This window comes from Medicago sativa, chromosome 8 (genome assembly GCF_051527215.1).
Source record: "Medicago sativa cultivar Bolivia chromosome 8, Bolivia_mono, whole genome shotgun sequence".
Classification (NCBI taxonomy): domain Eukaryota; kingdom Viridiplantae; phylum Streptophyta; class Magnoliopsida; order Fabales; family Fabaceae; genus Medicago; species Medicago sativa.
The window spans coordinates 81,260,286-81,276,093 of record NC_140756.1 but is presented as its reverse complement, the minus strand read 5'-3'; the positions used below and the strand labels follow the sequence as shown (position 1 = coordinate 81,276,093).

The 15,808-nt window shown below is 31.1% G+C and overlaps 1 protein-coding gene and 1 long non-coding RNA gene across 2 annotated transcripts; one reads left to right on the top strand and one right to left on the bottom strand.

Moving 5' to 3' along the window:
• Positions 1 to 1,752: 1,752 nt before the first annotated feature.
• Positions 1,753 to 2,850, top strand: LOC146902163 (uncharacterized). The gene is made up of 2 exons (XR_015021636.1): positions 1,753 to 2,248; positions 2,343 to 2,850. It is a non-coding gene; the product is annotated as an uncharacterized LOC146902163 (long non-coding RNA).
• Positions 2,851 to 5,434: 2,584 nt separating this feature from the next.
• Positions 5,435 to 6,835, bottom strand: GONST4 (golgi nucleotide sugar transporter 4). The gene has a single exon (XM_085733098.1). It carries the CDS (start codon positions 6,612 to 6,614, stop codon positions 5,574 to 5,576), a length of 1,041 nt encoding a protein of 346 aa, XP_085589224.1. The 5' UTR covers positions 6,615 to 6,835; the 3' UTR covers positions 5,435 to 5,573.
• Between the last annotated feature and the right edge of the window lie 8,973 nt (positions 6,836 to 15,808).

Below are 15,808 nucleotides of genomic sequence, written 5' to 3'. Positions count from 1 at the left end.
TTTTTTTTGGTACAAGAAATTGATTAAATTAAACTATCATGCACTTGACAACTTTTCAGAATTAACTCAAATAAATGGAAAAAGTTGTCATTGGCTACACTAACTTCGATACATGGGACAAGTTGTCATTTATAAAAAATTGTTCGTGATAAAAGTTGTCGTTGGCTTCAATTCTACAATGACATTGAACCGTCATCAACTAAAATGCACCGGATAAGTGGACATTGTATAAAATTCTGTAAATAATTAAAAGCATTGGAAAAGTGGGCATTGACAAAAATTCAAAAGTAACTCAAATGCACGGGATAAGTTGTCACTCACTAAACTAAGTTTGATACACGGGACAAGTTGTTATTAATAAAAAAAATAGTTCTTGCAAAAACGTTTATACTATTTAGAATATCACATCACTTAAACTCTATAATTATATTGAACCCTCGTCAACTAAAATGCATGAGATAAATGGACATTATCTATAACATCATAAATAAATAAAATGCATGAGAGAATAGGGCATTTACTAAAATTTTAAAATTAACTTAAATGCATGGGATAAGCTGTCACTAACTAAACTAACTTTGATATACGGAACAAACTATAATTTATAAAAAATAAATCCTGCTAAAATGTTTTTACTGTTTAGAATATCACCTCACTTCAATTATACAATTATATAGAACCATCATCGACTAAAATACATGGGATAAGTGACCATGGACTAAAATTTCAGATATAACCAAAATACATAGGAGAAATTGACACTGATTAAATACAATAATCATACATGATACAAGTTGTCATTAATAAAATGCACGAGAGAAGTTGAAATTGATTAAATTAAACTATCATGCACTTGACAAATTTTCATTAATAAATTTTCAGAATTAACTCAAATAAATGGGAGAAGTTGTCATTGGCTAAACTAACTTTGATACACGGGACAAGTTATCATTTATAAACAAAACTGGTCTTAATAAAACATTTATACTATTTAGAATATCACATCGATTCAATTCTAGAATGATATTGAACCCTTATAAACTAAAATGCACTGGATAAGTGAGCATTTACTAAAATCTCATAAATAGATCAAACTATATAGTTTAAACCACTCAAAATTATCCCAAACTACTCTATACATTTTTTAAAATTTTGTTTTCTTAATAAACACTTTTTTATATACATTTTCTTTTAATTACAAATTTTTTAATAATTAACTTTTAAATGGTCTAAATTTATAATGCTCACAAATACATAATGTCGAGTTCAAACTGCACAAAATCATCCACGACCAACCAGTACCCGTGCGGATGCACGGGTATGTTACTAGTTTCAGATCTGATGAGAATTAGTTTCAATAAGATATGTTGAAATAACAATCTTTATAGCAATAATTGAGATTAAAATCACATGAATGAGTATTTGACTATCATGAAGTTTATGGGTGGCATTTATAATTTTTTCAATTTTCTGGAATTGAACAACTTTGAACATGAAAATTATGCATTTTTATCTTTAATCACGATGAAATAGAAGAAGATAACATGCAATAAGGGGGGTGTGGATTTTTATGTTACGAATGGGAGGTGATTTAGAAAACATGAATTTCCTAATATTTGATAATATAAAAAGTTTTTATTGATTTTTTTATTTTAAATTGTAGCAGGTTATAGCTGCCAGCTGTAGGTAAAAGTAGGACTTTCCCATGATGGGAAAATCTTTCCCATACCCACCCTAATTGCCACCTCAGCAAGACCGAATACAGTTAAGAAGGCCTTGAGTTATGTACATTTTGCTTCCCAAAACAAACTTGGTTGTAAAGAGCTAGAGTTGCTCATTGTCATTCTTCCAGACAATAATGGTTTTATGATTCTAAGAGATTCTAGTACTTTACTACTTCATTTTGTTTGCATATGCTCTCTTTTTTATTTTCTTCTCTTCATGTTCACATGAAACTTTTTGCAGAACATTTCTCTTGTCATATTTTATCTCACATTTTCTCCTTGCGCTGAAGAAACAAATTCTTCCTTAGTGATCTCAAAAAATTTGTGAAACAAATTTGGGGCTGAGAAGATCTAATATGTAGTCAAGATTAATATAATTTTAGATGGGAGGAGGGAACACATTACTTTTGGATGCTCAAAGTTGCAGGATTCCGCTGGTTAGTGACATTCCCAACTATAGAACTTTTGGCGCTGACGTATCTCATCCTGAATCTGGAGAGGATATTTGTCCATCCATTGTTGTTGTAAGCATTTCCAAACTCCTATATCTCAGCTTATCCTGTGTTCGATCTATTGTGACTAATGTTATTCGGCTTGTATCCTCCCACACCTAGCCAGAAGCGGAAAAATATGCAGGATTGGTATGTGCTCAGCCTCCTCACAAGAATCATATTGAAGATCTTTTCAAATGTTGGAACAATCCTCATAATGGTATCGTTTATGTTGGTATTATCAGGTGTTTTAGTAAGGCCTCTAATAAGCATTAGCATTTTGCATTTATTACCTTCAATCATTAACATCAGTATGCCTATTTGGATCATAAAATTTGTGCTACTGCATAGAGCTCTTAGGATAATATTTTGCAGGCAGGAGTGATCTGTTCTGGTCATTTAAGAAAATTGGTCATTTAAGAAAATTTCTTGCAAAAGAAGTTGGAGCTAAATAATGATGTTTACAGAGATGGGTAAGTGAAGGACAATATTCTACCAGGTTTGGCAATATGACGAGCTTGACGCCAATCATAATAAGATACTTGGACATAATATCTTGAAACAGTTACATTGGTTGCATAAAAATGTACTCCACATACAGTGCACTCTTTAATGCATAACTACTCGTTATCACACACTGTATTCCTTAACCCATGTGTATAAGCTCAAAATAATAAATTAATTGGTAAATAACACTCCATGCTTTTGTGAATAACGTGTCTATATTTTTATTACTTTTATTTTATATATTAATTTAAAGTCGCTTTGATAAATCTTATTGACACTATAACAAATGTTTTTGCTAACGAACCACAATTAGATTCGTTGACATTCGTTAAAAATACCAATAACAAATCTGTTTTTTATGGGTTAGATTGCCTCTCAAATTGGTGACTATATAAAAAAATGTTGAATAGTTTGAAAAGTAATTCCTACATTAAAGGCAAAATCAGCAAGTCCTTAATCCTAGCTTGTTGCGATTCATTTAAAATTCCCTTTTTCACATCTTCCATGATTTATTTCCATGACTTATTTTCATTCTCTTCACATTGAAAATCATGCAATTCCTCCGTTGATAAAACACACCCTAGCAAAAGCTCAACATCAAATATTCTTCTTTTAAGAGTTATATCCAAACAGCGACAGTTCAGGAATTTATGAAACAGGAAACTAAAAAATGTAATCCAATGTTAAAAAAATCGATGTAAACTGTAACCGAAAATCATCACATAATCGGTATGATTGTCACTAGAACACAATCAGTTGGACTAACATATTTTAGCCATGGAGCCTAGTGCCTTGACCAATGCATAAAATAGATGAATCAACGGTCATCTTTTTATAAAATGAAATAAATAATAATAATAAATGAATAAATAACACGAAGAATCCGGCAACTTAATTCTTTTGGAAGTACTTCATATACACCAATAGATGAACCCTGAAGCATTCAATATCGTGTGATTATTTGGTTATTATATGTGAGAGATCCTAAAATGGTATGAAATCCCAGTAACAGGTACCATCTTTTTACTACTGTAGTTCATTTCACCAGTTCTCTACCAATGTTAGGCACGACTATTACTCTATGAAGAAGAACTTAGGCTAACAAAATCTGATAACAATAGCAAAACTCATGGAAAAGAACAATTGATAACAATTTTCCTTTTGATGTACTAAATAATCAAGTGACCCATCAAAAAGGTATCATCCTACATATGCAGGCCAATTTCTAATTAGGATTCAATCTACAAGATAACAATAGCATTTGCACGACCGCTTGAAACGGATAAACACAACTTGTTTGGTAAATTAAGGCTTTATTATGCTCTAAACTTCTACTGAACACCAAGACTAAATCAAGAGAACTTTCTTGACAGCAAATTGCAACAACAGAATTTCCTTTGGACATGGAAAAACACATCAACATGAGCAATAAATTAACAGTGGTGCTGCAGTTATTTGTGCTACATAAGGACAATCTAAGTCGGCTATTGAAGACTACTAATAGGATGAGAAGCACAAAAAAGCAACATAGACAAGGTCTCTTCAGAAGTTAAAAAGCGAATAATAGCTCGCTAGTAAAATTTACAATAAAATGACATCAGGACCGAAAACATAAAACAGATCCAAAGCAAATTTAGGAGGTGACAATAGGTTAGAAATGAAACTGTTCCAACTTTTCAAAACACTAACTGAATTTTTACTATCTCCTCTTTCTTTTAGAAATGCTATGTTATTGTTACCCTCCAAAACAAAGTGGTCGAGAATTGAACCAACCAACACAATAATGAAGTTAACTTTATAAAGGTATGTCATCATATGGTTGTAGTGCTTGCAACTCAACTTAAAGAAACAACATTCTGCCAACAAAAATATTCAGTAGAATGAAAACAAACCGAATATGAAATTGATTTAATTCTACCAAGCAAACAACAATTTGAACAACATATTTCTAATTGAACCAATTTATTTGCTTAAATCAAGCTGCTCATGTAATGAAAACATGGTCATTCTTCAAACAGAAGTACTCAATGGAATACCAAAACTTATAATAAAGAGAAAGGAAATTGCTAAAAGTAGCTACATTATGCAAACAAAGGAGGCTCACATTCTGAGTTGTTGTAAACAAAGAATGTTGTGCATCAAACTATAACAAAGATAAGGAATTTTTTTTAGCAAAAGGAGCAATGTCAAGCAAGCTACTAGTAACTAGAAGCTTCAAGATAAGAACAGTAGCTAAAATATTGCGGTAATTATATAATGAGTGTAAATAGCTTAGAAATGCAATTTTTCCAACTTTTCAAAACACTAATTGATTTTTACTATCTCTTCTTTCTTTCTTTCAGAATGTTATGTTATTGTTGATGTTACCCTCCAAAACCAATATGTTTTCATTCCTAGATGCTATTTCAAATGTGTGTGCCGAATATTTGTGTCAGTTGGATTTCCAATATGACTGAACAATATAATTATATAGCACCACACATCTTGGAATTGGGTCATACACTCATACTCATACTCACACTTCCCTGACTTGCTTGAGCTAAAACATGTTTCACACTTACTCTTGGCTCTATACAAGCAGACAGTGTATTCCCTACTTAAACACAACACACAACACTAGTTTCTGCAAATTCAAGATTCAAGACACAAGATTTCTAGTGAAACACAACACACACCATTTGTTTCTAATACCTGCAAATTCAAGACACTAGATTTCATATCACTACGAAAATAATCCCTCATATTAAATAAAATTTCCTACTGTTGTTGAGATAAGACAACATTCATAGTGCATTACACTTTTAACAGAGTCAAATACTAACTAGAAATAAACAATAATACAAAATACTCATCATAGAGAAGCATGTTTACCCTTTCCTTCACTCTCATCTTCAGAATCACCATCACCAACAAGACTACTTTCAACATCAGACTGTTGTTTAGTCACCACAACCGCCTGTTGCGAACCACTTCCAGTCACCGATTGCTGATAAAGAACACCCCCAATAATCGTAAAAAGCAAACAAACCAAACCAGCTGGACTAGCATGCTTATCCCAAATCGTCACATTAATTGCCACAGTCAGAAACTTATTCACAACCCCAGTAACGGTAAACGCGGTAGCAGAAACAGCTTTTCTAGCAGCAAATCCAAAGAAACTAATCAACAAACCAAACACACAAGACAACGAAACCGCCAAAAACGCATTCACGTCGAACAAACTCCCAGTACTCGATCTCAAGGCAGTAAAAACCTCAAAATTCTCACCAGTCAAAAACCAAAAAACAGGAGCAATCATCAATGACAATACATTATTATAAAGCACAAAACCCCAAGTATTCAACCCAAGACTCATAACCATATGCTTAATATAAACCATCTCAGTAGTAATGGTAACCAAATAAGCAAAAGCCCAAGAATAAGCCGTGAGTGTAAAACCGGAATCAGTAGCAACATAACCAACAGCACCAGCAAGAATAACAACCAAGGACAAAAAGGTAAAATTAGACGGAGAGGGTTGACCGCGAAACGCAGTATCAGCGAGAGCAACAAGAAGAGGGGTAAGAGATCTGAAAACAATGAACGTATCAACGTTAGCGTGACGAAGGAGATTGGTGTTGGTGAAGATCGCTAAGAAGAAAACGAGTGCTGCAGGGAAGAATTTCTTAGCGATTGGAATAGTGAAAGGATCGTGATGAAGAAACCCTAATTTACCTAAAAGGTAAACACCGAGTGAAGAAGTGAGATATTGTAACGCAGTTAAAAGACCTGGGTAGTTGAATTGAGTAATAGCGTATTTGTTTATGATTGCTAATAAGCTTGAACAGAGTGCGTAACCGATTACTAAGCCACTTGTGGCGTAGTGTTGTTGTTTCAATGTTGTTGATGACATTTTGTTGTTTCAAAGAATGTGGGTGATGGTGTAAAAGAGTGTGTGGGTGTAATGATATTGATGTATATGAGGTTATATATGGAAAATTAGGATTAGAATAATGGGGATATGAATGGGGTTCGATTTTGTTTGAAAATACAAAGTAGATCACCGACACTGAGTGAGTGATTGTAGATGTGAAGAGAGATATGAGGAGGAGATTGTGATGTCAGTGTAAATGTGAATTGGGAGCAGAGGGAGTACAGGAAAATGAAAGAGGAAAGAGGGCAATTATTTCCTCCTTTCTCCTCAATTCATTACTGCTCAGAATCGTCTTTTCAAAAACAATTACTGCTGTTTAATTACTGCTCAGAGGAAAAAGAAGATGAAAATCGCTTAATACACGGTTGCTTACGCTGAAGAACACATATAAATTACTTAAATGTTTTTCGGCAGTTAAGTATGGAGGAAAACTTCGGCAGTAAATTTCAAACCTGTTTTTTTTTTTTTTTTTAACCATAAATTGTCATTATTAATATTTATTGATTTTGAATGTTTCAATCATTACTTTGATACGTTTCAAACAATTGCAGTATTATACTTATGCATATACTCCCTTCAATAATAACTTTTTCAATGCAATAATAACTTTTTCTTTTCAATTGTACCTTTTAATTAATATTACGTTACAATACTTCCAAAGTACTCCCTCCGGTCCTTAATATAAGAAGAAAAACCAAAAAAACATCAAAACCAATACACTCATTAATTAGTGTAACTTTTTGAATATTTTTACAAATATACCCTCATAAAAAATTGTGAAGCATTAAATACACCCACTAATATTAAAAAAACAAACATTAAATAAGGGGTAGAAAAGTCTTTTAAGCAATAACTACACTTTAAAAATTGTGATATTTTCTTATAAATAGGACCAATAATTTTTTTGAAAATTTTCTAATATATAGGACCATAGGGAGTATATCATAATAAGAATATCATTTAAATCTCGATCAAAAAAATAAGGGAAAATTGCACTTACCTCCCTTGAAGTTGGTTAAAATGTCACTTACACCCCCTCTATTTTATAATCAAACACAAACATCCCCTACTTAATTTTTAATGTGAAAAACACCTCCCTTGACTATTAACAATGTTAGGTTCTGTTAAAACATGCATTGTTTGATTCAGTGGCGGTAGATCACGACCTTCTCCTTTTTTAAATAATCAGTGTTGTTTGTTTTTTTGTTTTCTACTTTTTGTGTTTCTGTATTTCAATTTAAAATAGATTGTCAATATGGAATTGGCATCTGTTAGTTGCTATCTTGACGTAAGCACATGACAGAAGAGCAACTGGCAGTGCTAAAAAATGGCAGCACCTATCTAATGCTAGTAAAAAAAAAAGATAGCAATGGAATTATGAAGGTTCTCCCAAAGTAATCACGGAAATTCTGATTAACAAGAAAGAAATTTGTTAACACAGTATACAAACCGATTAACATGAAAAGAAAACTTAACAAAGAGAGTGACCTAAGAAATTCAAAGGTAAGTTAAAGAATGTTAGTTCAAGGAATTCGTGAAAAAAATGCAAAAAGCTAGGGCACAACTCTAAGAATTTAAGAGTTAAAAGTGTATAAATATATTTTCTCACTAACTGTCCTTTAACAATGTTAACTTGAGGGGAGGTGAGTGTTTTTTGACAAAATAGAGGGGGTGTTTGTGTTGTTTAGTTAAACCTCGAGGGAGGTCAACGTAATTTCCCCAAAAAATAAAGAGCATTTAAGTCCTCAAAAAACATTTCAATGAGTATAAAAATTAAACATTTGAATATTGTTTTGCAAATTACCTAAACTAGCATGGACACCCGTGCCAAGCACGGGCTAGAATGTCGTTATATTTGATGGAGGGAATATTGTGATGTATCAAGTGTTACTTAAAATTTTAGATGGAGTTTTGGTTGTATCATTATCACTTGTGTGGTTTCTCTTTATCCAAATTGTCGATCTACATCAACGTAGGCTCCCACAGAAAGCCCAACGGTGGTATCACATCCGGGTTCGACGTTGTGGGGGATCGAGAGTTGTTCTTGGTGGTGGACTACACACACAAAGATCCTAACACTTAATGGAGAGATGTTAATGTCTCAAGTGTGAGTTAAAATTCCGTATTGTATGCAAGAGTAGATGTGAGAAACATATAAGTGAAATGACTCATATACATAATGCCTTAAGACTTTGAAAGAAGATAGGATGTGAATCTCACTTCTGTGATTGATCTTAGCTTAATGTGATAATACAATCCATTGTAGGATCCTAGCTTAATGTGATGATTTGTTTCGTTATTTTTTGAGTGTCATTTGTTTAATTTTTCATCTTAAATTTTAATTTTTGAATGTGATTAGCTTTCATGCACAAAAAAAAAATAACCTTTGTCATTTCAAATTCCTTCACTTATGGTATTTCATGGGATCTTGCAATGGAAAAATGTATATGTATGATGAGTTGAAAAAATACATATTCGTTAGACATTTTAAATAGATGTACATATTTTCAATAAATCTAATATTTTGGTAGCATAATTGCCCAGTAATATTCAACTTCTTCAACAAATCCATAAAATCACCAGCAATTCATTATGTTTCCTATCCTCTCACGGATAAAACGCACACTCCTTATTTTTTTTTCTCTTTTCATTTCCATCAAGTTCAAATTCATTTTTAATCTTCTTATCTTTTATAATTTACTTTATCTCTTCTCATGAAAGAAAGAAACAAACACCCCTCTATGAAATTGCCGCCAACCCACTTTTATTTACCATGTCGTGTCTCTGACCTTATGTGATATCTCACCAGATCACATACATAATAGTCTCACACTTAAGGGAGAGATGTTTATGTTTCATATGTGAGCTAAACTTGTGTGCAATAATATACATTGAGTAACATATAAGCAAGAAAAACAATATACCGAATGTCTTAAGATTTTACTCAAAGATGTGATGTCAATCTCACTTGTGGAGTTTCTCATAGTCAAATGTGATGGTCCAACCCATTGTAGACTCCCTCAGAACTCTAAACATTATAGTGAGTTAAACTTGTGTGCAATAATATACATTGAGTAACGTATAAGTGAGAAGAACAATATACCTAATGTCGTAAGATTTTACGCGAAGATGTGCTGTCAATATCACTTGTGGAGTTTCTCATAGTCAAATGTGATGGTCCAACCCATTGTAGACTCCCTCAGAACTCTAAACATTAAATTTTTTTATTTTTTTTTTTAGTTTTTGAATTTCATTTGTTTAACTTTTTACAAACGTATAAGTGAGAAGAACAATATACCTAATGTCGTAAGATTTTACGCGAAGATGTGCTGTCAATATCACTTGTGGAGTTTCTCATAGTCAAATGTGATGGTCCAACCCATTGTAGACTCCCTCAGAACTCTAAACATTAAATTTTTTTATTTTTTTTTTTAGTTTTTGAATTTCATTTGTTTAACTTTTTATATCAAGTATAAGTTTTTGGATGTCATTTGCTTTCATACAATTTTTTTATCCAATCAATATTATATCAAATACCTCCATATTTGGTCTTTGGGTGAATGAACATGCGAATGGAAAAATACAAATGTGTTATGTTGAATTGAAAAAGTACATGATTATTAAACATTTTATAAAGATGTAGCGTTTTTTTTAACCGAGTCTATTTTTTGGTGAAATATTTAATCTTAAATTTCCAACACTTTTTAACTGACCCATAAAATTGTCAGTAACTCGCTATATTTCCGATACTTTCATGGACAAAACACACACTATTTTTTTCCCTTATCATTTCTTTCATGTTCAAATTTCTTTTCATATTCTAATTTAATTTTATTGTTGCTAAATTTATTTCTCTCGTTTCATGAAATATGGGAACACAAATTTCCCTCCGCAAAAACACCATTAATCCATTTTTTTAAACCACGTTGTGCCTTCGCCTAACCTTATTTGACTATCAACAAATTACAGACGCATTGAGTCTCACACTTTAGAGATATATGTTCATGTGTAAATTGTGACTTAAAGTTCCACATTATTGGATGCCAAAGTAGACGTTGAGAAACATATAAGTAAGATGACCAATACACCTAATGCCTTAAGGTTTTGGATAATGATGTGATGTCAATCACAATTGTGTGGTTTCACTTAGCCTAATGTGATAGTCCAACCTACTGTAGACACCCTTAGAACTCTCAACATTACGATAAATGGTTTCGTTAGTTTTGGGATGCCACTTATTTAATTTTTATATCAAATTTATGTTTTTGGGTGTTGTTCACTTTCATGCAATATTTTTTAATCAATCTCTAAGATATTAAATTCCTTATCCTTTGATCTTTGGTGGAATTTAACCATAGATAAACACTTAAGTGTTATGCTGAGTTAACAAAATATGTGATTAGTAAATTCTTTATATGTTGTTGCGTTTTTTTACCCGAATCTAACTTTTTGGTAAATTAGTTTTTTTTAACGCAATCTAACTTTTTGGTAAATTAATTACACAAAAATCTTCAACTCCTTCAACAATTTCATAAAATCACTTGCAACTTACTTCGTTCTTTATAAGCTCATGGACAATATACACAATTCTTATTTTTTGTAATCGGTATCAGTTCTCTCAATCTCAAATTTATTTTTCATCTTCTAACTTCTTTGATCTCTTCTCATGAAATAAAGGAACAAAAACACACTTTCAGTAAATTACCATTAATCTACCTTTTTGATCATGTTGTACATCGGTTTGACCTTATTTGGCTATGTCACGTAATTACGGACACAGAGAATGTCACACTTGAGGGAGATATGTTATCGTGTAAAATAAGAGTTAAAGTTCTACAATGAAAGGAATAGTAGATATTGAATAAGATATAAGTGAGATGACTCACAAATGTGTGCCTAAATAATTTGGGAGAAATTGTGGTGTTGATATCATTTGTCTAGTTTCTTTTAGCCTAATGCAAAGATACAACCCAATGTAGGTTACACTTGCAGTCCCGAAATTATGATGATTTGTTTTGTTAGCTTTTGAATGTCATTTGTTTAATTTTTTTTATGTTAAATATTATATTTTGGAAGTCGTTCGCTTTCATGCAATTTTTATTTGTCAATGCGATAACTTTTTTTTATTTAACCTCTATTATTTTAAGTTCCTTCACTTTTAGTCTTTAGTGGGATATGACAAAGGAAAAACGTTTATGTGTTATGCTGAGTTGAAAAATACATGTTTATTGTACATTTTAAATTGATGTGACATTTTTAATGAGTCTAATATTTTTGGTAGAATAATTACTCAGTAATATCCAACTCCTTCAACAAACTCATAAAACTACCCACAACTCACTCGTTTTCCTTGTCATTTCTTTCCAGTTCGAATAATTTTTCTAATTTAATTTCTCTCTTCTCATAAAATAAATGAGAAAAAAAAACACATCTCTATGAAACCACCACCAAGCCACCTTTTTTACCATGTTGTGCCTCTGACCTTATTTGACTATTTCATCATATCATAGACATAGAGAGTCTCACGTTTAAGGGAGAAATGCTAATTTGTCATGTGTGAGTAAAAATTCTATATTGCCAGCAAGATTTGATATTTATGAAAATATAAATGAGATGAGTAATATACATATTGTCTTAAGGTTTTGTATGAAGATGCGGGGTTTCTCATTTTGAAACACAATACCTTGGTATATGTTCCTCATCAATATTATTGGACATCCAACTTTACATCTTAATTTGTGGTTTGAAATATGCAACTGTTAATATCATTCAAGAACTCAATTGAATACCATTTGCTTTGTAGCTTTTTATTTTGGTCAGATTGACAAACCAAATCAAAGCTAATATTTTCCTTCTCGTTTTCTGGAAACAACGATAGAATAATATTGTTAAAGTGCTCAAATGGGTCCAAAGTTTGAGCAAGTATCCCTCGCTCTTGATTTTTTTGGAGATCTATATATTTTCCAAATTATTTGGATAAACAAAGTCAATAAGGGAACACAATGAATAAGTTTGATCTAACCCACTTGTTTTGGCCTGGGACTACTTTTAAGGTCTCGTGTTTGATTCTCTCTGCTGCCTTCATATCAATTTTAAGGTCTCGTATTTTCTTTTCAAATCCATGTATCAATGCTTCATTGATTTTCAATGGAATATTGAAGGATGAACCGGTTGTACGAACACCTGGAATTAACATGTAATTAGCTATGACCCTAGGAAAAAATGGTCAAATTGATAATAGATTAGAGCCTCATAAGTATGTGGATAGCAGTTCAATTTCTGCCTCATGTGTATGGAAAATATTCGGCTGAGATGAGAGAACTCGTCTTATGTATCCCACAGGTTTTCCAACTAAGATTAGTCACTGCTAAGGTGATGTAAGCTTTATACCAATTTCATGATAACTCGAAAAAATATCAAATATAAAATTAGTTACCAAACTTAATTGATACATTTAATTAGTATATCTAATAGACATTAAAAATCAATATTTATTATTATTAATAATAATATAATAATGATATTTAAAAATTGATAATTTCAGCAAGCATTTATTTTGTATTATTTTCGACCAAAAATTTTCATCAATAAGTTAATCGATTGTTAGAGTATCCACAATGGACCTCTCCTTTTGGTTGCTTAAATGAGTCTCTATGTACATGTTACTTGCTCTTATAATTAATACTTAATAAGATTTAATCTTTCAAACTCTAGGAGTATATATGTTACCAGAATAACTCAAGGACTTTCTCTTAGTTCGTTCATTTTATTTTTCTTTTGGTTTTCTTTACTTTTTATTTTCTTGTTATTTACTTTTTTCTTGGTTTGGTGTTTGCCCCTCAGCTTTTTGCTTAGCTTTATTGAGAAGGTTTTGGTCCATCCCCCAACTCCTTTTGTTCTTGTTTCCTTTTATTTATGCATTTATAAAGTGATGCAGCTGGTTCATAATTGAACCCCATTTAACTAAAAATAAAAAATCTCTCAAACTCAACACTTCAAAAAATATTAAATGGGTCTTAGTAATAAATAATTGTTGTGCATTTTATATTAAATGTGTAGTTTTTTAATAAATAATAGTTGTTTTCAATAAGAAGTTATTACTTTCAGTTGCTTTAACATGTGCAATATTGCATCTAAAAACCCATAGGTCTAGCCACTGTATATGTTCTACACCTAATTTTCTAGTTCTATCTAGTGGAGGTTCGGTTTAAAATTAACATAAAAAAAAAAAAACACATTTGTTGGCTAGTGCCCCTTTTAAAATAGATATATTTTGATTAATGTGTATATACACTCTTTACAACTTTGTTTGTATGAGAGGTAGTACAATACTTATATTATTGAGTAAACATGTTTTATTCAAACTATTGATTGTTATAATGATTTTTTTAAATTACCATTTACATGCTCTTCAAAGTCAAATGAGGTTTGGGTTTTATCATTTTTTAAAAGTGAAAACGAACCAAACTGAATCGATGGTGTACGGTTTGGTTCGACCAAAACTGCATTTAAATAAAAGAGGAATTCCCTCAAAAAAAAAATAAAAGAGGAATTTTTTTCTTCAAATGTTTGTATTTATTTAATACTGAAAATAAAATATATGAAATTCCGTGAGAACACATAATTTAGAAATAAAGTTGCAATAAAAATTTGGATTTTTTTTTAGCAAAATTCAGAAATAATCATAGTAATAAAATTCAGAAAATTTTTTGCAACGTAAGAATCTAGAATATGTCAAAAAAGAAACTTAAGAATCCAGAAGAGAAGCTGCAACAAAGAAAAATGAAACCCTAATTCAAAATTCTTATAATGTAACACTAATCCAAACAACACAAAGAAGAAAAATAAACAAAAGCCTTAAAAAGACTAAAATACACACTTATTACATATGATTCGTGGTATAAAATGAGTAAATGACAAATTACCAAAAAAACTAAAGTTTGGCCCTGAGAGTTAATATAGGATGCACGACCTTGAACTGAATATATAGATAGGAAACTACTTTGTTCTCAATATTATAAAGGTCTCTGCAAAATAATGAACACATTGTAAACAAAACCGATAAAAGAAATTTCAATAATGTTGTGTTTCCTCCCAATTAGAAGAAACACAACCAAACTGGAAGGAATTAAAGTCGATTAAACTGAGATATACTTTAGTTATAAATCCGATAAGTTCTTTGTAAATTTGAGGAACATTGAGTAGCAATATGGTCATCCGCAAACAAATATATGGGAAAATAAATATGTTACATTAATAGCAAAAGAAATTTAATGAATAAGATCATATCGTTATATGATGAAAATAATGTCTCAAATGAAGCATTTTCAAAAATGATATATAGTAGACAATTATTTGGAACAAAATATAAATCATGAGAGAATTGGAACAAAATATAAATCATGAGAGAAGATTCAAGATCCCTTTCGTTGATGCCTTTCTTCAGCTTCAAAATCAATTTCTCAACAAATTATTTGATAACTAACATTCTCCCTCTTATTTTCTCATGTACAGCTAAAAATCCAACTATTAGCAATAAAATCCTAAATCATGGTCACAAACCATGATGAAGGGGAACGGTCTGATGCAATCAACAATAAAATTTGATGAAATTGTAGGAACTAAAGGTGTTCTTGATCTTCTTATTGTTCTCAAAACTATTTTTGAAAAATAGTAATAGTGATGAGAATAGGATGGGAGATAAAGATCTGAGCTATTTTATTTCCTTTTTGTGACAAAAAGAATCATTACCTTTCACTATTTTATTTTGGTTTTAATTTGATTTTAATAGGTGAGAAACAATTCAACGATAGTCTTGAATTAGACCAATTGTCAACATTCTTTTTTAGGACTGTTATAAGTGTTGAATAATTTGAATTTAATTTCATTAATTGGCAGTTGATAGCTTCTTGTTTGATTTTTTTATGGGCAGTTTCTTGTTTGATTTGATATCATGCAATTAAATTTCAAGATATCATTTTGATCATAATAATAAATCGAATGATTTCTTAAAATAGAGGCAGTATATGGAAGTATGTGTTGAGACTGAAATACCAGGTGCTAAGCATATACCATGTAATGGAAATTTGAATTTTTCTAGCATTAATTAGTCTGACATTAATTAGAATGAGACTATAACATGCCACATGTACTTTTGAATGAAAATGGTTTCA